This window comes from Leptidea sinapis, chromosome 11 (assembly GCF_905404315.1).
Source record: "Leptidea sinapis chromosome 11, ilLepSina1.1, whole genome shotgun sequence".
In the NCBI taxonomy this organism is placed as follows: Eukaryota; Metazoa; Arthropoda; class Insecta; order Lepidoptera; family Pieridae; genus Leptidea; species Leptidea sinapis.
Window position 1 is genome coordinate 5640332 of NC_066275.1, and position 20231 is coordinate 5660562.

General features: G+C 34.6%; 1 protein-coding gene across 1 annotated transcript in view; it reads right to left on the minus strand.

Moving 5' to 3' along the window:
- LOC126966737 (progestin and adipoQ receptor family member 4) overlaps positions 1 to 20231 on the minus strand; it is an 89242-nt gene that overhangs the window by 37210 nt on the left and 31801 nt on the right. The window contains exon 3 of the mRNA XM_050811005.1: positions 1544 to 1647. Within this exon, the coding sequence (XP_050666962.1) occupies positions 1544 to 1647 (104 nt within the window). The remainder of the gene's footprint in view (positions 1 to 1543; positions 1648 to 20231) is intronic.

The window sequence follows — 20231 nt, forward strand, 5'->3', positions numbered from 1 at the left end:
GTTTTCGCTAGCACATATTTTGATTTAGTGTTTTACCAAAGTAAATACGAGTGTAAAGTCTTCAAGTTGTTGGATAATCTGTACCCACCCTCATTTTATTACATGAATGCTTTCTTTTAAGATTTACGTTACGCACATCATATCATGATGTTGAACTTGATAAGACTTTATGACACAAATGTTCTCCATTTTCTTGTTTTGTTAATTATCTGTTTGGCAATGCAGTAAGTGATCACCGCAGTCTCTATTGAGAATATCCAATTGGTCAAAATATCTACAATATTTCAGCAGACAGACATACTTTAGACAGATAGTAAGGATAATAATAATAATAATACACGAGCTAGTCTAGAATATGAGTCCAATGCAGAAGTAATAATAATATGAATACACAGAATCTATCGTATTCATTGAAGTATATGATTAACAAGTTTGGCAGCCAGAAATCGAAGATAGAGTTGGTAGAGTTATGGTTATCGTTGGTGGCGGCTTTAGTATTAAAGTTCAGGTAGCTATGTTTCTCTGCGATCAATATGATATATTTGTATAGTCACTGTTAATCATAGCCCACTGCTAAGATTGATTCTTTTCCTGAATCTTATAATATCTCTTGCAGTGAGTTGACGGTCTTCTCAAGGAGATGCTACTTTCGTCTATTTTCGTTTTCGTAACTGAATTTAATTACAAATAAAATGATGAAAAAACTAATTCAATCGATCAAATAACAAGAAAGTTGTAAGGATTTTAATATTTCCAATTAAATAGAGATAGACATGATAAAATGTAAAAATGTAAAATGATGAAGTCACTTAATTTTGCCATACTACCTATACAAAAGATGGGGACAGAAGACCCATAATCCAAAAGTTTAAATGCCTGTAACTTTGTTTCTACTGGTTTGTTTTTAATTTTATTTTCAGTAAATTTATTGAATAAGGCGTTCCTTTGCGGAAATCCATAATTATACAAATGATTTAAGTTTTCTTTATAATAATAATTCCGCCCATATTTATTTTCAGTGTAATCGTTAAATCTTAAATTAATATAAAATAATAAAAAAATGGGTCAGTTACCCAATTAAGTATCATTATTTAGTTTTCTGACTTATCGCATTTAATTGTACCTAACAACCTTTTTGATATAGGCTCGAGCAAGTCAAATATTGCCTGTTAGTTCGCTCGTGTAAATCAAGTCTTGTTCAAGTACTTATTGATAGGATTCTCAATATCATCCCATCTAACCGCGATTCAATGGTTGAACCGAAAGGTAGGTAGAATACAAACTAATATTATATATAAATAGAAAATGTTTGCTTGTTTGTAATGGATAAACTCAAAACACCTAAAACAATTTTCAAACTGCTTTCACATATAGTAGGGTGCATTATCAGTAAGGAACTTCGAAGGTACAGCTCAAAGTAGTTTTTACGTTGGAATGTATATTTTTCTATTTTTATTACTAGTGAACACATCGCTTATATAAAATATAGTACAAATAATCAAACCCTGGCAAGTCCTACCTAATATTATTTCTTAAAGGTTACCTTATACAGGCCAAGAAGACTGCCAAGACTGTAGACTGCCAGGGCAGCATATCGCAGAACTGCAGGAGCGCAGTACACCGTGGCTGTCACCATCGGAATGGCGCCTGGAACAAGATCATTAATTGAGATACACATAATACCAGGTGTATTACATGAATTATTGCTCTCCTTTTCTAATATGACCTAGAAATACCTATAATGTGACGGGTGCGATAGTCAATGTGGTCCATGCATTTTTAAAGGTTTGCATATCAACCTGAAAACACTGAGTAAGGAATTTCCACCCACAGTTCGATTGTACCTTGGAAAACAGCAAAGAAATAGACCATAAAAAGAGTGCAGTAGGCTAAGGAAAATATTTAAAGAGATTTTTTTTATTTTATAACTATCATATATACCTTTACTTTATAACTATTGGAACACAATTCATATAATAAATATAATATAAAAGAATTTATATTCAAAACGCTAAAAGTATTTGAACCAGTGAAGTAATACACCGAATATGAATTATTCACTGAAAAAAATTTAAGCAGCTACCAAATCAAGGAATAGTATTTCTAAAACATACTTACAACTATACTATAATAAGAACGTAGAAGACGTAACATCTTACAGACTGATGCCTGCTACCAATACTGTCGAAAGTAATGGAGATACTTTATAAATAATAAGATAATTGAGGAGATACTTAATAAAATAAGATTTTTGAGTAGAATAATGCAAATAACAAAAACCAAGAAACTAATTCCTGATCCTCAATTTGGTTTTCGTCAAAAACATTGCACCATAGAACAACACAATAAGATCCGTGTTGGAAAGCAAAGTATACTGTACGGGAAGGAACCTTAGACATTTGCCCGTCAATTTAAATGAGGTAGGAATAAGCTGACGAATTAAATAAACTGACATAGAGAAAAGATTTTTTTCCAATTATCGTGCGCAAAGATCGATTTTGCGCATGCATTTGCGTTCGCAAAGTAACACTTTCCCACACAATGTTGCTGAGCGTGCGGGAATGTAGCTGAGCGTGCGGGAATGTAGCTGAGCGTGCGGGAATGTTTGAAAATAATTATAGAGGTCGAACTAGCGCTACTTAATAGGAAAAATAGTATACGATACTCGTGCGCACGTAGCTCGTTCTGTACTAGCTTCGCTTGTGCAGGAACGACCTAATTTGCGCACTTGTATCGTAATGTACTATTACCAAACGCCTTGGACAACAAGTAAATCAAATACTATTTAATCCAGAAGAAAGTCTCAACTGTCAAAACAAACTATTGCTCTACAAGTGTGTAATCAAGTATGTCTGGTGTTAAAGTCAAAAACTCGAAGAAAATTTTAAAGAAATTAATATTATGACTGTTTATTGTCAGTACATTTATGAAAATTTAATATACGTTGACAAAAATCTTCATCTTTTTGCTCTTAATAGCGTTTTTTTTTATCATAACACTAACTAACAATTTTAATTATTATAACAATAGAAATAAGGGATTGCTTGTAACTAATTCTAGTAGGCTTCATAAGATACATAATAGGTTTAAGGGTAAATGTATACACTTTTATAATAAAGTCCCAGCAGTGGCACGTTCACAAAAAAAGTCACCTTTTTGCACTCAATAGTTATTTTCATTATTATAACACTAGAAATAAGGGTTGTAACTTGTAAAACTTGTAACTAATTCTAGTACTTTACTTTAATAATGAAGTCCCAGCCACTTTTTAGGCATTATCTATAAATAAATTTAAATGTTTTATTAAAAAATGGCTCTGTAGTAAATCCACTACTCCACAACTGAATATCTAAGTGATCGGACAGCCTGGGACTAGTATTACTATTATATTAGGAGGAGTACTATATTAGGACTACTATTATTATTTTATAGCAATAACAATGTAAGTACAATATTGTATATTTTATTAAAAAGAGCGCAAAAAAAGAATGCTGGGAGAGTTTCTTTCGCCGCTTCTTCTCTCTCAGAGCGCCATTTGTTTCCGAAACGGTAGTAGTATTAGAAATGACATCAAAAGTAATTCTAAAGGAATCAATCTTGAGAAAATGCCTTTTCATTTACAGTAATAGGGAAACAGTAGCTAGTTCAATAAGTTCAATAGTTGAAACCCTTTCGATTTCCATCAAAAATGCTTTAATGCGATGATATCTGTACCTGGCTAGCTACCTTGGTATATGACTTATGATAATATTATATGATAAATATTATAGGCCAACACTAAACGCCACCACAAACCACATTTATACGAGCAGATGGAGCCTGTCACAAGAACTCACTAAACTCACTGAACTCACAATTTCGTCCATTTTGATTTAATTTGTATTTAATTTATAATTAATATACTATTTTTATTATTAGTAATTAAAAGCTCAAATCCTTTAGGACATTTTATTCACTCGCAATCCTCATGACGGTAACACTGTTATTATTTTTAGAATATCTATCAGATGTTAAAATTCTACCCATAATAGTGAAAATCTGATTTCTGTCACAACGCACCATATTACGAACGGAACATATTATGTGCAGTTCTGCCTCGAACGACCACTGTACACGGCACCTAAACTGTAACACTTTTCCTTAAATGTTACAAATTAATACTTTCCAGTTCCTGTACAAAATTATTGTTACGTAGGTCACGAGATAGTTAGATAGATATATATTATCCGATAGGTACTTACCGCGGCATAAAGGATTCTTGACATTGAAACAAATGTTTTTGTTAATAGAGTTGTTTACAAAAACTTGTTGTTATTGTATTTTGTTACTACAAGAACATTCGCGACATATTATCTTTGCGTAAATGGTTATTTATATCTCTGAGTATATTACTGACTGGTGTGACGTGACTATTTGTGAAATTGTACTTGTGTTTTCCGAGCCCTGTGCTTAAACACGTTACAATATCGTTCAGGAAGACAGCGAATAACAAATTGACGCCATGTTTTATTACAACGTATACAAGCAAAAGTTACTACGAGAGGCCTGATTGATGCGATACAGCTGCCACACGGATTTCATGTAGAATACTTATTACAGAAACTCAGATGATATGAAATACAGATAAAGATTTTTCTACTCCCTTTACTTTAAAAAACTAGCGATATTAAGTTAATGACATGTAGGCAGTGAACGCATATAAAACATGTTTTATTATCCGATTTTATTATTCTTTAGGTTGCATGAATTATTTTAAAAATCAGAGGACCAACGATCGTACGGGTCACCTTACGGTTAGTGCCCAAGCTTTAATTTTGTGGGTATTGAATTAGATATCGAAATTGATTTTGTACTATCAAATAAAGCACACTTGTTTCAAAACACAAAACCCTGAATATAATATACCCGTCAGACCACAGGCTAGTAAGAGCAACACTATGTCTCACACATACAAAGAAGAGCAGATGTAAATATCAAAATATTCATAATAATAATTTGAAATTTAATGATCAGAGGGCCTACCATCAACTTTTAATAAGCGATGCGAATCCGATGCAGTTCAGTTTAGGTACCTAAACTGAATCACTAAAATTCGTACCATGAAGTGCCTTTTACTGAATGGCGTTTGGATCGCTTATGAAGAATGAACGAAATAAAATTGCGTTTCGAAACCTAAAATGATATAATTTTAGCGGATTTTTTGCGTAGAAAATACTAAAACTACATTTTAAAATTGCGCAATTGCGTCAAATTATAACCCATCAAGGCCTTTTTTATACTTATTAAACAATAGTAATATAAATAAATATAGTTCTTTGAATTACAAATTAAATGTTTGCTTAAGTGTTTTCGTAAAAATAACGAGTTATTGACGCACCTCCATTGATGTTTGATTTGACAGGACCACAGAGTACATTTTTTTTAATTCGTTCTTGCGAACAGGCTATAGCCCGGGCCCTTACTGCCTCGTCTTTAGTATTTTCATTTTTGGTATTTATTTTCAGTATTTTGTTTTACATAAAAGTCCAATAAAGTTTTCTCATCACATCTTTGATCAAAAAAATTTTCTTTTCTATGCTTTCACTATTTTTTAAAAGTTATTAACAACAAGATTCACTTTCCTCTAAGGAAGTAGCAACTTTTTTAGAATCGGTCACTTTGACAACTTAGCTATCCAGTTTAGGTTGAAATAACACCTCATGGTACGAATGAATGAACGAACTAAATCAGTTTGCGATTCAATTGATATCATTTTTGACATTCAATTGACATCATTGCGATTTAATCAGTTGATTTGACGTCAAACTAAATTAGATAGCTCTGATCACGTCGTGGTACGAAATAGCAAAGCAGTTCATTTTAGGTTGTCAATTGAATCGCAATAAGAGTTCATAGTAGGCCCCCAGATAGACAAATATTTACAACGTTTAAATTTTTTAGAATCCCACCATCTTTTAGAGAGCTCAGAAAATACCACGGTTCAGACGCATTACAATAACATAGAGCCATCACCAGAAGCTTACAAAATTACAAAAACTGTACTCACACAATATTGTCAGAGCGTATGTTAAGACGAATGAAAACTAGACAAATTAAAAACTAAATCTCAGCAATATACAATCTTATAAGTAAATACATAAGAAAAGACTTCGCAATCCATAGAGCAAGAACTATTGAAAAACATATCTACCAGACCGAAAGCACAAAAAAGCATATAAAGAAAAATTATGCGTCAGATTTGAGAAGAACGGGCGCAAGAAGCTCAGCGGGTTTCTTTTTGTTTTCGTACAAACATGGTTACTAAGTAATATCAATAAAATGTATTATTTAATAACTTAATGGTCGGTCCATCCCCAATCAGTGGTATCATTAAGAAAGTTATTTATGCTATAGTAACCCATACCACACAAACGTTTTTTAACAATTCTTATTTAATTTCGAGTGTGTGAAGTAGAACGTTACCAAATCCGTCTCTCATCAACTCCATGCTTTCTTTAACCAAAGCCATCGAAATGTGATGGGTGTGTACTGTGGATGCCTTCTGCTTCTGCTAGAGGTTACAGAAGCTTAAGTCAAGTAAATCAACGTGTGTGCATATATGAAGTAAATTATCAATTTAGTGTTCTTAAGTCAAGTGAGACTATGCCGAAAGTCGCAGACTAAAAATATTCAACTAAACATTAAACAGTCGAGTCGTAAATAAAGAACACGTAAATGTGCCAATGACTATAAACTATAAAGACTCGTGCTGAAAGCAATATATATTAGAATAGAGTGCTTAGCATTTATATACGAAGCTGAAGCACCATTTAGTACATGCAGTCATTAAGTCTAACTCCAAGTTCGTTTATCGGATCGTTTCATTACAAATAGAGAAAGACACTCCACTTAGATCAGCCTGTAGTTGGCAAATGTAGGACAGCTGGATCTTAAGCACACTCCGCATGCAACTCTGTCGCTGTGAGCATTTTAACATTTTTTCTTCTTATTTTCTAAATATAAAATCTAAAATTATAGATTTATATTCTATTATACCGTTGTGGTAATGTATCAAATTGCATTTTAAGCATAGTGTTAGGAGTATTTGCATTATTTATCCTGACGTCGCTTAATTTGAAGATTTATTCATATGATTCAGTTGATAACGTGTTTTAATTTTTTAAAGCGTATAATTTAAATACAAAAATATAAATAGGTATATTTATTTAAACCTATTATATTTTTTATATATATAGAACCAAATAGAATCGGAAAGCTAAGGCTGATTTAAAAATTGAAGTGGTACGCGATTAGTACACTTCTAAGTTGTAAACTGTAAACAGTTTAGAGAAGATCGAATTCGAATTGTCTGTTTGCTCAAACAGTTTTTTACGAGACTTTTATGTTATTAGAAGTTTGTGTTAATGATAAAGTTAGGAGTTATGTGTATTATTTATAACACTGAATAGTTCGAATTCCACGCAAATGAAATAAAACACAAAATGATGTCGTCAGTTAAATTGCAGAATGTTAAACCAATTAACGTGTAGCTAATCTTGTTTGTTCTCGCTGACAATATCCGATAGTTAACTAAATGATTTACATGAAGTGCTGAACGAACATTGATTCAGGAGTGATCGGTGAGTCGGTACTCCGTAGACTGGAAACAATTAAATCTGATGGTAACACTTTATATAAACAGATATTAACTTGGTATCTAATTTAACTTCTTGATTGAATATCTAAAGTTAAGTTTGTTCGTCTTACATCAGAAGTGTTGTTGTTTTTTTTTTACGGAAAAAGGAGAACAAATGAGAGTTCAGATCACCTGTTAAGTGATCACCGCCGCTCACATTCTCTTGCAACACCAGAGGAATCACAAGAGCGTGGCCGGCCTTTAAGGAAGGTGTACGCGCTTTTTTAAACAGCTCTTTGGAACACTCTCCGTGATAAATGCGGTAGAAGACGCACAATGAAGCGACGTCCCTACGCAACGCCAAGTGATTCAGCCGTTCATAGAACCCTGGGTACCCGACAATTCGAGCCGCTCTACGTTGCACGCGGTCATTTACCCCATTCCGCGACCTTCTCGAGAGAGGACTCGATAGAAGACACAAGTTTCTCCTGGCACTGGTCGAAGATTTCCCGAGAGAGACCTGCATGGCCCGTGTATACGGCATCACCCGTGATGTCGTTTGCATAGCAATGTATGTTGGAGGTGTCCAATATATATGCAGCAGAAACAGTGTCAGAGACAGCACACAGCCTTGGGGCACTCCAGCGTTCACTCTAGTGTTCTGGAGTCAGTCTTTATTTCAAGATTTTTTTTATTAGGTACCATCAACGAAGCGGTTCTGTGTTCAGGTTCACCTATATTAATTTATTAATTTAAGCGCCGAACAGCGCAGCGATTGTTTAATCGGCGCTGGAAAAATTCTATGTTTATAGAATTTATTGACTTCTGCTTGAATATAGAGTACTTTCCTTTTTGTATACATTTTTTGAAATTGAAATGACCTTGATAATTTTGACCGCAAAATAAATGGAATCACTTTTGTACACACAACGAATCAAACCTGTATGTTCATTAAGCTGAAATTTGTCTGATTGCCATTAATTATTCACGAAAGTAAATATTATTTTCAAATTAAAACCTCATTGATGATCTTTTATGATAGGTCCTGGGTGTTCAGCCCTGCAGCTTATATAGATTTTGAACTTATATAATATATGTTATAAAAGTATGGAAGGCGGAAACATAAATAAATATATGAGACAAACTATGCAGTAAGGTAGTGTTTCGAAATTTGTTTAGCTTTGATAAATTATATTATTAGACCCACCGGTAGTTTTGATAAGGAGCCATATTTTTTAATGTTAATACTTCGAGGTATATATAGTATGTAAAATGCGTGTATAGCTCTCAAAAATATGGTATAGGTGGTTTATGCCGTACTTTGTGAGTTAAATATTTACTTTTTTATCAGGTGAGGCACAGCGGCGCCGTTTTTGTCATGAATTGTTATTGTATTTGAGTGTGAAGGTCGCTGTTGCTAGTGAAATTACTTGGTACCTGAGACTTAACATCTTGTCTCAAAGTGACTGAAATGCCAGGGCGATACCACACAGAATTTTGAGTTCAATCAATAACCTTGAACACAGTAATGGCCTTTCACTGTAAACATCTATTTCATCTCAACTTGAAACAAAAAAAATATTTTGGTCTTAATTATTAAATGCATTATTTATAGCTGCTGTATATAATATTATCAAAAATAATATAATTTAAATAACATTAAAGTTATGCAAACAAGAGGTATTACATCATACACAGTGTTGGTTCTCGAGGACGCGGACGCTGCCATAAGTGGCTGGTAACACAATCAATTAGTCTCTCACAGAGAAGCTTCTAATACCCACAGAAACTGCACTAAATTTGTCTAACAGTTTGCAACCGGAACATAATATTAATAATCGTACATAATGCATATTTCGTATAAGCTCTATATAATTATACTAGCCGTTCCCGCCCGCTTCGCTGGGCGAATTTTAAAAGGAAATAAATTAAATTTTATTCATCTTATTACAAAACAATAAAAAAATAAGTAGCCATAAACCATCTAGGATAAATTTCGCATCGAATGGGGATAGTTTCATGTCGAAACGATCAGAGGTTTAGGCGTGAAAGAGCCTCAAACATAGACCATTTTAATTATATATATATGGATACTCTCACCACGGAGCCACCGGCTCGATCCTCGCCCGCCACGTACCAATGTGTTTACGGTTTTTGAATTTATATGTAAGTTTATTCGAAGCTTAATAAGATTGGCAACGCAATAGGGAATCACAAGAGTGATTCCCCTGGTGTTACAGGAGAGTATAGGCAGCGGTGATCACTTATCGTCACGTGACACAAATGCTTGTTTGTCCTCCTCTTACTAAATAAAAGAGCGGCCAAGTGCGAGTCGGACTCGCCCTTGAAGGGTTCCAAAACAGCAAGTAACTTAATATAAAAGTTCATATAGTTCGTTGTAACGCTTTATGACGTATTAAAAAAAAACTACTTATAAAATCTCGTTCAAACCAATTTTCCGTGGAAGTTTGCACGAACATCATATATTTTTCTTTAGTTAATCATTATCTTATTTTAGAAGTTACCGGGGTTACACACATTTTACCACTTTTGAAGTGTCTCTCGCGAAAACTATTCAGTTTAGAAAAAAAATATATTAGAAACCAAACAACTAAAAATAAGTTATTTCATCTGTAATTAAAAGATCATATAACTTAACGTCAACATCTCCTGAGGATCTCGTGTAGAGGCGAAACATTTGTCGAATTGATTAAAGACAAAATTTTGATATTTAACGATTTCCGCCAAAAACGCCAAATTCGATGATGAGGCAGTCTATTTTGAATGGGTGGTAGTTTTTGACGTTCAATAAGTGATTTTGAAGAAAAATATTTGAATTCGAATTTAATGTTATCATCTGATCCAATACTCACTGTACACTGGCACACTGCGACGTAAAGGAGCGTGCTCACTACACTGTGCCACATCACGACCGTGTAACAAACGTATCAGGGACAGTCTAGTTAGCGGAATGTTACAAAAAAACTTTTGCCCGACACCATCCACAATTTCTTAAAAAAGAACGCTATAAGCTAAAGGTTTTCTTTGAAAAGCTGGACAAGCGAGCCTACGCGCACCTAATGCTAGGTGATCACCGTGGCCCATACAGAACAACATAAGCGTGGTCAGCCTTTTACATCCACCGGCGTGCACGCTTTTTATCAAGTAGCCATTTCGTATTGACCCAGAAACACCGCGCAAGGAAGATCATACATTCTGTTTGTACCTGGAAGAAAGTTCCGCGAAACCCATACTATGAAGGTACACTACAAATCGAGATGGTGAGGATGGTTAATTAAATGTTTAAATATTTAATTAAAATAAATCATTACACCCTTACTTATACTTAAAAGCCTATAATTATGTTGTTTTAGTTATTCCTCGGAATGTTATTTGATGAATTTATCTCATGTACATAGATAAATTCTAAGTAACAAAACGTATTGTTAAGAATATTTTGTTAGCTGCTTAAATACAACCTTATCAAGTACAACAATAACATAATATCTTTCTTTCGCGTTTCGTTTAGAAATTCCAATTTCCACACACAAGCAAACTGTCATATCCCATGAATAGCTTTCAGCTCGAAGAAAAATTGAGCTGACCTTTCGGCAGATTTGATTCATCGCTATTTAGGTCGTGTATTAAAGAAAGCCAAATATAGGTGCGGCTGGGAGCTCGTGTCGGTTATCTGAAGAATAGATTCGATACGAACCAGCCCCTCCCCGATACAAGTTATTTTAATATCAGCCAGTGACGTCAAATACCTTTAGCCTTTCTAAACTTTTGTAAATCTGCAGCGTGAAAACGATTAGAATAGGTACGAAATTAAATACAGCTCCGAGCTTAGTTGGTCTGTCTAGAATTAATATGACTCGTAAATAAATACGAATATACATAATTCACCTAAATACATAAATTTTCTATAATATCATTTCGGAACAGTTTGTAAGTATGTAATTTAATAACCGCTTCCTAGCGTAGGCACTGATACCTTCTTCGTGTTATCTAGTACGACCACGACCATATTATTATTGTTTCAAAATTTTAATTATATTATTAAATTTTTAGATATATTTTTTATAATTAACTATTGTATTAATTAATTAGTATAGCGCTACGCTGCATAAATCCATATGGAAACTACACGTGGCACCGCCGTGGTACTCTGTGCATCAAAAACACATTCAAAATATATCACATCCCCACAGTTTAGTAATATGTAAAGCTATTTGTAGCTTTTTAGTAGTTATTTGTCAAAATAACGTAGCGTGATGGCTTCTTATAAGAAGTAGGCATATATATTAGAGATGAAACGGATATGCGGTAACTATCCGGTATCCAGCCTATCCGGCGGCCTTAATACTATCCGGCCGGATAGGCTTCAGGCCAAATCAAAAAAAAATCTGTATAAAAATATATTTTTAAGTAATTATTTGCTTTATTTAGTTAGTTTTAGTATCACTTAAGAAATATAATTAGTTTTAGTTGTAAATTTTTAATCACACCATAGTAAGTGAATGTAATAGAAAAAAAATAATTAATTAGTACTCATACTGAACTAAAGGCAAATTATGGTGGATAAATACTGTTTTCTCTGCATTGAGAGGTAGCAAGCGGTTTCGCTTCTTTTCATAAATAAGGCCAGAAAAAAGTCTTTCGCTGTACACACTGCAGCAAGGTGCTGAAAGATAGATTTTGGCAAACTTTGTTAAATTTGGGTATTGTTTCGCATTAGCTGCCCACCAAGAATAAAGCTCACGATTGCGATCAATTCGCATTGACTTGAGATAAAAATCCATCTCACAGGTTTTCGCGTTTCGTTCTTCACGTAGAACCTGGTCAGTATTGTTTTCATTTGCTGCCTCATCAAAGCAATCCCAAAACGTGTCATGAGCTGTGCGAGATACAGCTGACTCTGTCTCCTCTCCTCTTTTTAGCCGGTGTTGAAGATGAACTGCTACTTGAGGACTCTTCACAAGATATTTTCAAATATTCCAATAAGATCTCCAAACGGCTAAGTTCCGCCGGATATTCGGCTATTCGGCCACATGGTGGGCCGAATATCCGGTATCCGGTATCTGACCAAACTGCTATCCGTTTCATCTCTAATATATATACCTATAATTAGGTTATGGCTTACGTTATTGCTTGGCTATTGTTAGGTTAACTAGTTTATATGGTTCGGTATATTATATTTTCTACATTGTGATTACAAAGCTCATGGTCGCAGAGGGCAATGGAGAGGGCTATGCTCGGAGTTTCCCTGCGAGAAATGAAGAAATCCGTAAGAGAACCAAGATGAACCGATGATTTTAAGATCACCAGAATTGGTTGAATGAGGGCAGTGCAGGACCGCTCGCAGGATAATGGAGACATTTGGGGGAGACCTTTGTACAGCAGTGGACGTCTTCCGGCTGATATGAGATGTTTTATAATATTATATTCTCTAGAGATAAGCGCGATCAAATAAGCAAATTCTTCAGGTCTATACTAAATAGATGAAGTTTTTAATGAACATAAAAAAGGGAAGTGGAGGACAAACGAGCAAACGGGTGACCCGGTGTAAAGTTATACCCTCGCAACACCAGGGGATCACAGGAGTATTGATGGCCCTAACGACGCCTTTAAAGTACCCATGTATCGTCATAGTATCGTCCTGGGAACACTGTTTATTAAGTTGAATTCCAAATATTAGTAGTACGCTGTAGAAAGTTCCTTGAAAACCGCACTGCGGAGGAACGCCACATATCCAGATGGCGATGATTATAATTTTGTGGCATGGACTGCGAAGTAATCATGTCAAAACTCTTCAGAACACTCCCCGTGATAAAAATCGGTAGAAGATACACAAAATGGCAATTTTCCACCCAACACCAAGTGATCGATCAAGATATTTTATTGTGGTAATCTTACAATGAGTCGAACTGTTTGCGCGGAATCCTAGGGCTAGCATGGGCTGTGTGCCAATGAAGTTCCGTCAAAATCAGTCCTACTGTGTCGAAGATTAGCGCAGCATTCAGACACACATAAACAAAAATAAAATTCCTGGTACACATACGCGTAAAGTACATAACATACCCTACTGTGATTTTGACATTACATAGTTTGATTTTATTTATGACTGGCGGTTTTAGCCCGCCAAACGTTGTCCATAAGGTGACGAGTGAAATTGCTGTGTCGCACAGAAGTTTGGGTTTTTCAAGAATTCTGCGGCACTTTTATACATAAAAGTCGATCTATATGGCTTTCTTGCAGGTCCTTTGAGATATATCAGATTTTCAGTCTTAAGAAAAATAAAACAAATTCGATATACAAATAAATAAATAAATTCGGCATCAAGGAAATCAGTGCTATGATAGTTTTTATTTTAAATTATATTATCACGATACATGAAAGTTAATGTTATATAAAAACAAGAAACAGTTGTGATTAAATCAAATGGTTAAATCACTAATTTTTATGGCCTTTAAGTCTTGAGTGTAAAACATAATTACTGCATCATAAAAAATTATCCACAAGATTTTCCGTCATGAAACAATAGATTAGGTAAATCGACAAAAGCACGTCGTATCAAGATGTCTTGCATGTCGTCATCGTCGCGGCAGCGCTAATGACCCTCGATTCATTATTTCCACCCCTCATGTCATACTCATATCTAGATTCCGGCGGTTTCAATCGCGTGTTTACCTTCCCCGGGGGTTTTCCAAAACTAAGCCCCACTTGGTACAGAGCTTATGTTCATAGATATTAGCGATTAAATATTCAGTTCTATATTCTAGAAGACATCTTAATACGTGATCCTTGTTCAAGCGCATTTTGTCTTTTATGGACAGTCGTGAATACAATTGCTCAGAAGTGATTACGAAAGAGTTGGCGAAGTACACATTTTGCTAAGCAATGATAAGATGAACAACACGTTCACCTGATTCTAATTGATACGTCCCACCCCTAGACGTACAATATACTAGCGGATAGAAAAATAAAGCGTCCAAGAGATAAGAAGATATCTCACAGACATACAGCAACATAGAAAAGGGAAGGAATATATTAGATATTAGTTATTGTCACCAATTTGGACAAGTGGAAGCCACAGAAGAAGCCACGATTGGAATTAGACCCTTAGTAGTTTGAATATTAATCTAGATAACGAACACAGTGACAGTTCAAATTGGTCATTATCGGGCTGTCAGGCCTATACGTCTATAATATATGGACATATGTAGCAAAACACGCGAAGATTCAAATTAGCACCGCGGGAGACCCTTTCCATTGACACACTCGACATTAAATCTTACTAGCCCCGTAACTTCACTAGATACAGCGCAATTAATGAAAATTTAAATTAAAGCAACGCAAAATTTTATGAAAAGTTTGCCATAACACTCAATGGCCGTGTTCAAACCAGTCTAGCTATTGCTAAGGTTAACGTGCACAAACAGACAAACTATAAATTGCTATTTTGAGGGTGTCTATGACCACGTTATCCTCGCGCCCATCATACTGACAACTACGCAATAGAAACGTCGATAGAAATTACAAGACTTTTCCAGCCTTGGTCGACGATTTATCAAGAGAAGACTGTATGGATATACTCGACATTGTATTGAAAATATAGTGTTGGGCATACGACACAGTCGGGGTGTATTCGACAAAATTAAAGCCTTTTAAGATTGCATGCAGAATCTAGCTAAGCTATCGCATAAGGCATATATTTGGCCTTGACATGAACGATTTACAAAAGCTCTGAAAATCCATTGTGCCCTACAATCTTGGCTGTGAATATATTAGAGTTTAGAAGGTGTGTCAGGTGTGAGGCGGAGAGGTTGGTTGGCTGGCGTTGCTAAAGATTAGTTCACTTATCACTATGACAGATCTGTCGTCTACAAAAGTAACCAATTGTTACTTCAAAAGTTGTTGTAGTGAATGTGGTGAAGTTTATAAGAATAGAAAGAGTTATTTACTGTAGGATTAGAAAGTAATGCTTATTCTGTGTTATTAATAAACGCGAAGTAAATTATTCCAAATTAAAAAAAAGTCGACTTTTTCTTAACACATTCGTCACTAATAAATTACATGACAGGGAGAAGTATCGCGCTTAAATAAAAATACTATCAAAGTATTAATTATATAATTTTCTCTCGAAAGACGTTGCTTAAGATTGGCAAAGCTGTAATCGTTTGGGAAAGTAGAGCTCATTGAACGGACACTTGATTGGGGTCACGGAGTACGGGACAAGTATTACTGAGTGGGAACTCCAACGGGACTTCAATTGTTCTGGAATCTGGAGTCTGCAATCTGTTTAACAATATTAGCGCTGATGTACGACATATCTATACTTCCTTTTCCAATATATATGTATCGCTTTTCTGTGATATAACTTTATAATTTGACAGTTTATGTAGCGTTCCTCCCAATGTCGTTGGATTAAAATATATGATATTGATTTATACTTAGTGGAAACAAAAGAAAGAACATTTGCCTTGCTTTAAATGTCATGTTCAAATAAATATAAATCTATAAATATTTGAGACTTGTTCCACTGTAAAATTGAAACCAAATATAGATGTTATTTTAATTTTTAATAATATTTTTAACAATAAAGATAAATTAAACTCTCATGTAAATAATGATTGGCTCAGACGGATTGCAATGTATTATTGGGATTACTACTGTATAACGAAACTCTCAAAACTCCTTTAAACAGCACTTTACGTACACCGGAAATACACACTGGAACTTGTGCACGGGCTTTATAAAACAAAACCGTTCATAGACAATAGGCGAAAAAGCTTTCTTCCTATTTCACGCTCACATACAGATCAAAAGAGAATTTATTTATGATTTAACACTTTGAATGTGAAAACAAAACACTGCTATTTATTTTGTGCTGTTATTTATTTATGACCGCAGCACGAAGAACAGACACGTATATTCCTATTTAGTAAATATGCGACAAATTCTAGTCACACTTTAGTTCTCGTTATATTAGAATTCTTCAAACCAAATAATAAATGTGGGGCTTTCATTCCTTGCTTAACCACTACGTTGAAAACATCACTTCACATTGGGTCATCGTCTGCTTGAAGATTACTTGACTGAAGTTAAATGGACAATCTCTCTCAACGACCTTTAATCTCGTGTGCGTGCCATTATTGACAGCATAATACAAATCATAACAACCTAGGAACACTGGAAACACGAAACAATAAAATCACATTAACTGCTGTCTAACACATCCATGGTAAGGATGGTAGTGGCCTTTCTCCAACATAGGCCTTTGATAGGCAGGAATTTATAAGAAATCTCTGTAGCATTTTCGTCGACAAGTAATACATAAAGAATATTACTACATTCAATATATTGTATATAATCTCAATTCAAAACGTTACGACAAGTTGTGTAGGTACGTCTCAAAATTGACATTTTCATTTGCAGAAAAAACGTGTGGTTTTAATTTTTTCCGTCCCTTTAAAAAATACAATACCAAAAGAGGTTTTAATCAATTGAGAATATTACTGGCACATTTATCATTTATCACCGACGTCGACGAGTACTACGAAGACAAGGGGAGCGTTTCGCAGAAGTTTGCTTTGAAGAAATAACCCCTTATGGTGGAGGCTCAGTTACGTTTTGGGCTGCGATAAATGTATTGGACCATACGGAGTTAGTCGTTACGTTTATAGAAAACGGCACAGTGAATACACACCGGTACATATCCGAAGTCCTTATTCCTTACGTACAACCGGCAATAGCGGTTCTTGGAGAAAAGTTAATTTATTGGAGGATAACGCTCGCGCTCACCCTTCTGGCGATGTGGAAGCGAATATTCTAGAAGTAAGAATTCATAGTTTGGATTGGCCAGCGCGAAGCCCTGGCCACAATACCATTGAGTACATTTGGAATGTTCTAAAACGACAAGTAAAATCGGTGCAGCCCGCTCAGCATCAGGGAGTTAAGGAATGTAATTGCTGCGCAGTGGAAGCATATTCCACAAGAAACTATTAAAAATAGCATCGATATTCGATAGCATGCCCGGACGAATACAAGCTGTCATTTTAGCAAAAGGGGGCCACATTCAATATTAAACTTTTACTTTTTATTTTTATGAAGAAAAGAACTTAAGTTTTTAGCAAGCTTTTTTATGTAATGAACAGATATGCAACTAGCTGTTTAGACTCTGGGATAATTTTTCATTAATTCTATCGAAATGTAATGATGAAATTGACAAAAACTAACTTTTGCTTATTTAATTCAAGTATAATGATGATACAAGTTACTTAGAATTATGAAATAATCTGAAGATGCCAGTGGAACAGGCTTTTTTTTTACCTAGGTGCCCGTTTTTTGCAAAAGAGTGTAAATTTAAAAATTTTACCAAATAAAATTTATAATATACTAACTTTTACCCGCGACTTCTTGCGCGTGCAATACTTCCTTTGGGCAGCAATTTATATTTATTTATATACTCACTTTGCAAATAATACATAACAAACTGCTGTGGTTTATACATTTTTATAAGGTAAAAACTGTAGTCACCCCCTTTTTCATCCTCACACACATCTAAATTTTAAAAACGCTAGAACAAATATTTATTTATTTCTTATCAAGAGCCTTAATACAAATTCTCATCATCTTCGATAATGATAAACTTTCATACTATTTCAACCCCGCAAGCATTCGCGATAAAAGCTCTTGTCTACATCTGTACTAAATTTCTTGAAAATCGGTTCAGTGGTTTAGGCGAACAAACAAACTTACATTCACATTTATAATTTTAGTAAGGATAATTATAAATTTATTATACAACTAGCTTTGCCAGCAATTTCGCCAACGTGGACTTAAATCTATCCCGGCATGTTAATGTAATTTTAAACGCAACATGTCTTTGTCCGTTAGTAGGTATGACAATGTATAATATAACACATTACCTCTGAATTTCTAAATAGAAGTTGAATTTCCAAGAATGATAGATATGATGATAAGTTATTTTTGCAATATATATGAGCAGAATAGCAACTTACTCGTACACGTTACTCCTGCACTGGAAATAATTTCTCCTCGTGCTTCTTTTATAGTTAGTGCGTAACAAAACTTTGTTTTTGAGCCTATGCTGGTCGGGGATTCACCTTGGTGAGCAAAGCACATCTTTCCTTCTACGTTCTTAATGTTTTTCATGTAGAGCAGCCTCTATTTTAAGTATTCTTGAAACCATTTCAAACTCTAACGAAAATCATAAGGTATCTTTGGTTTCGTCAATTTGAGGTTAAAATTTCGAACAAACAGTTGTACAATATTCAACTTTTCGTTCGCAACGTAATGTGGTAATAACCTAAGATCCCATCGCTCGATTCTGCAGGAACGTGTTTTTTGATGAAACTTATTTTAAATGAACGATTAGGAAGTATGCAACGTATTAGCTATAGGTAGCCTATAAAAATTTGGCCGCAAGTACCTATAATTTATTTTAGTAAAATTAGTTTTCTGATGTACATTGCACCGATATGTTTATTAATAAATTGTACGTCATTTTAAAAGGCATTATGTCAAGAATTGAAAAAAATATAGTTGCCAACTCTCAGTCAGCTGCAACATGAAGGTTGTCAGGTACATTTTTGTTGATCAATTGTTGTCATCTGTGTTTTTTTTATAATTTTATTACAAAAGTTAAGCTTTATATTTACTACGAGTATTAACTATTAACCATTGGTTTGACTGAGGTTTAATTTCAAACAGCTTCTGATGGAGAATATTTTTCAAAGAAAACAAGAAAACTTTCCATAATGACGTACTTATAAATGGTTTTAATTTAATTAATAATCTTGTTAAGACAGGTCAAGGCTTTACTATTAAAGAGATTATGGCAACCTTTACGTTAATAACAGCTACCTATATTTGTGCGAAGAAGGGAATAAATAGCAAATGAAGCTGGTAATATTAATAACGTGTTTTGGCCAAAGAGCAAGGTAAGCGAAAATTATCGTAAAAAATGGCACATATATATATATGACAATTTATCTCTAACATTTTTTTTTAATTCGTAGGCAAGCAGCCGCATTTTGGAGCAGGTTGTGACACCCTCAAGATGGTTGGTGACGTTTGAGAAAAAAATGGATTGCTCACCGTACTATTGTTTCCAACCTGAAAGAGATTTACATCTAACAAAGAATTTCGTCTATTTTTTAAGTACGAATCCTTAACGACATAATGTCATCCGAAAAGGACATAATATAATCCGCAAAGAAATCCCATTACATCGAATAGTTGAACAAGAAAAAGCAGTGGATCAACGTTCTCGCAGTGTAATGAAAAACTTCATTCAATGGTCCGGCGGAAGATAGATGGTGATTATATGAACTAGATGGTTACAGCGCTCGTACGGAACCCGAGAGGCGCGGGTACGAGTCCCGAAACATCCATTTATTTTGGTACAAATTAAATTTGTAGAGATGGCTATGTCTCGCAACGCTGCAGCCATTGTACTCCATGACCAGACATACATAACAAGAAGATAAGAACTGCTTGTTTGAACAAAAATATTATGGAGAACCAAGAGAAACCATAGCAAAACATTGAGAAAGTATTAAAGACGTTGACATATCGACCGATGTACTCG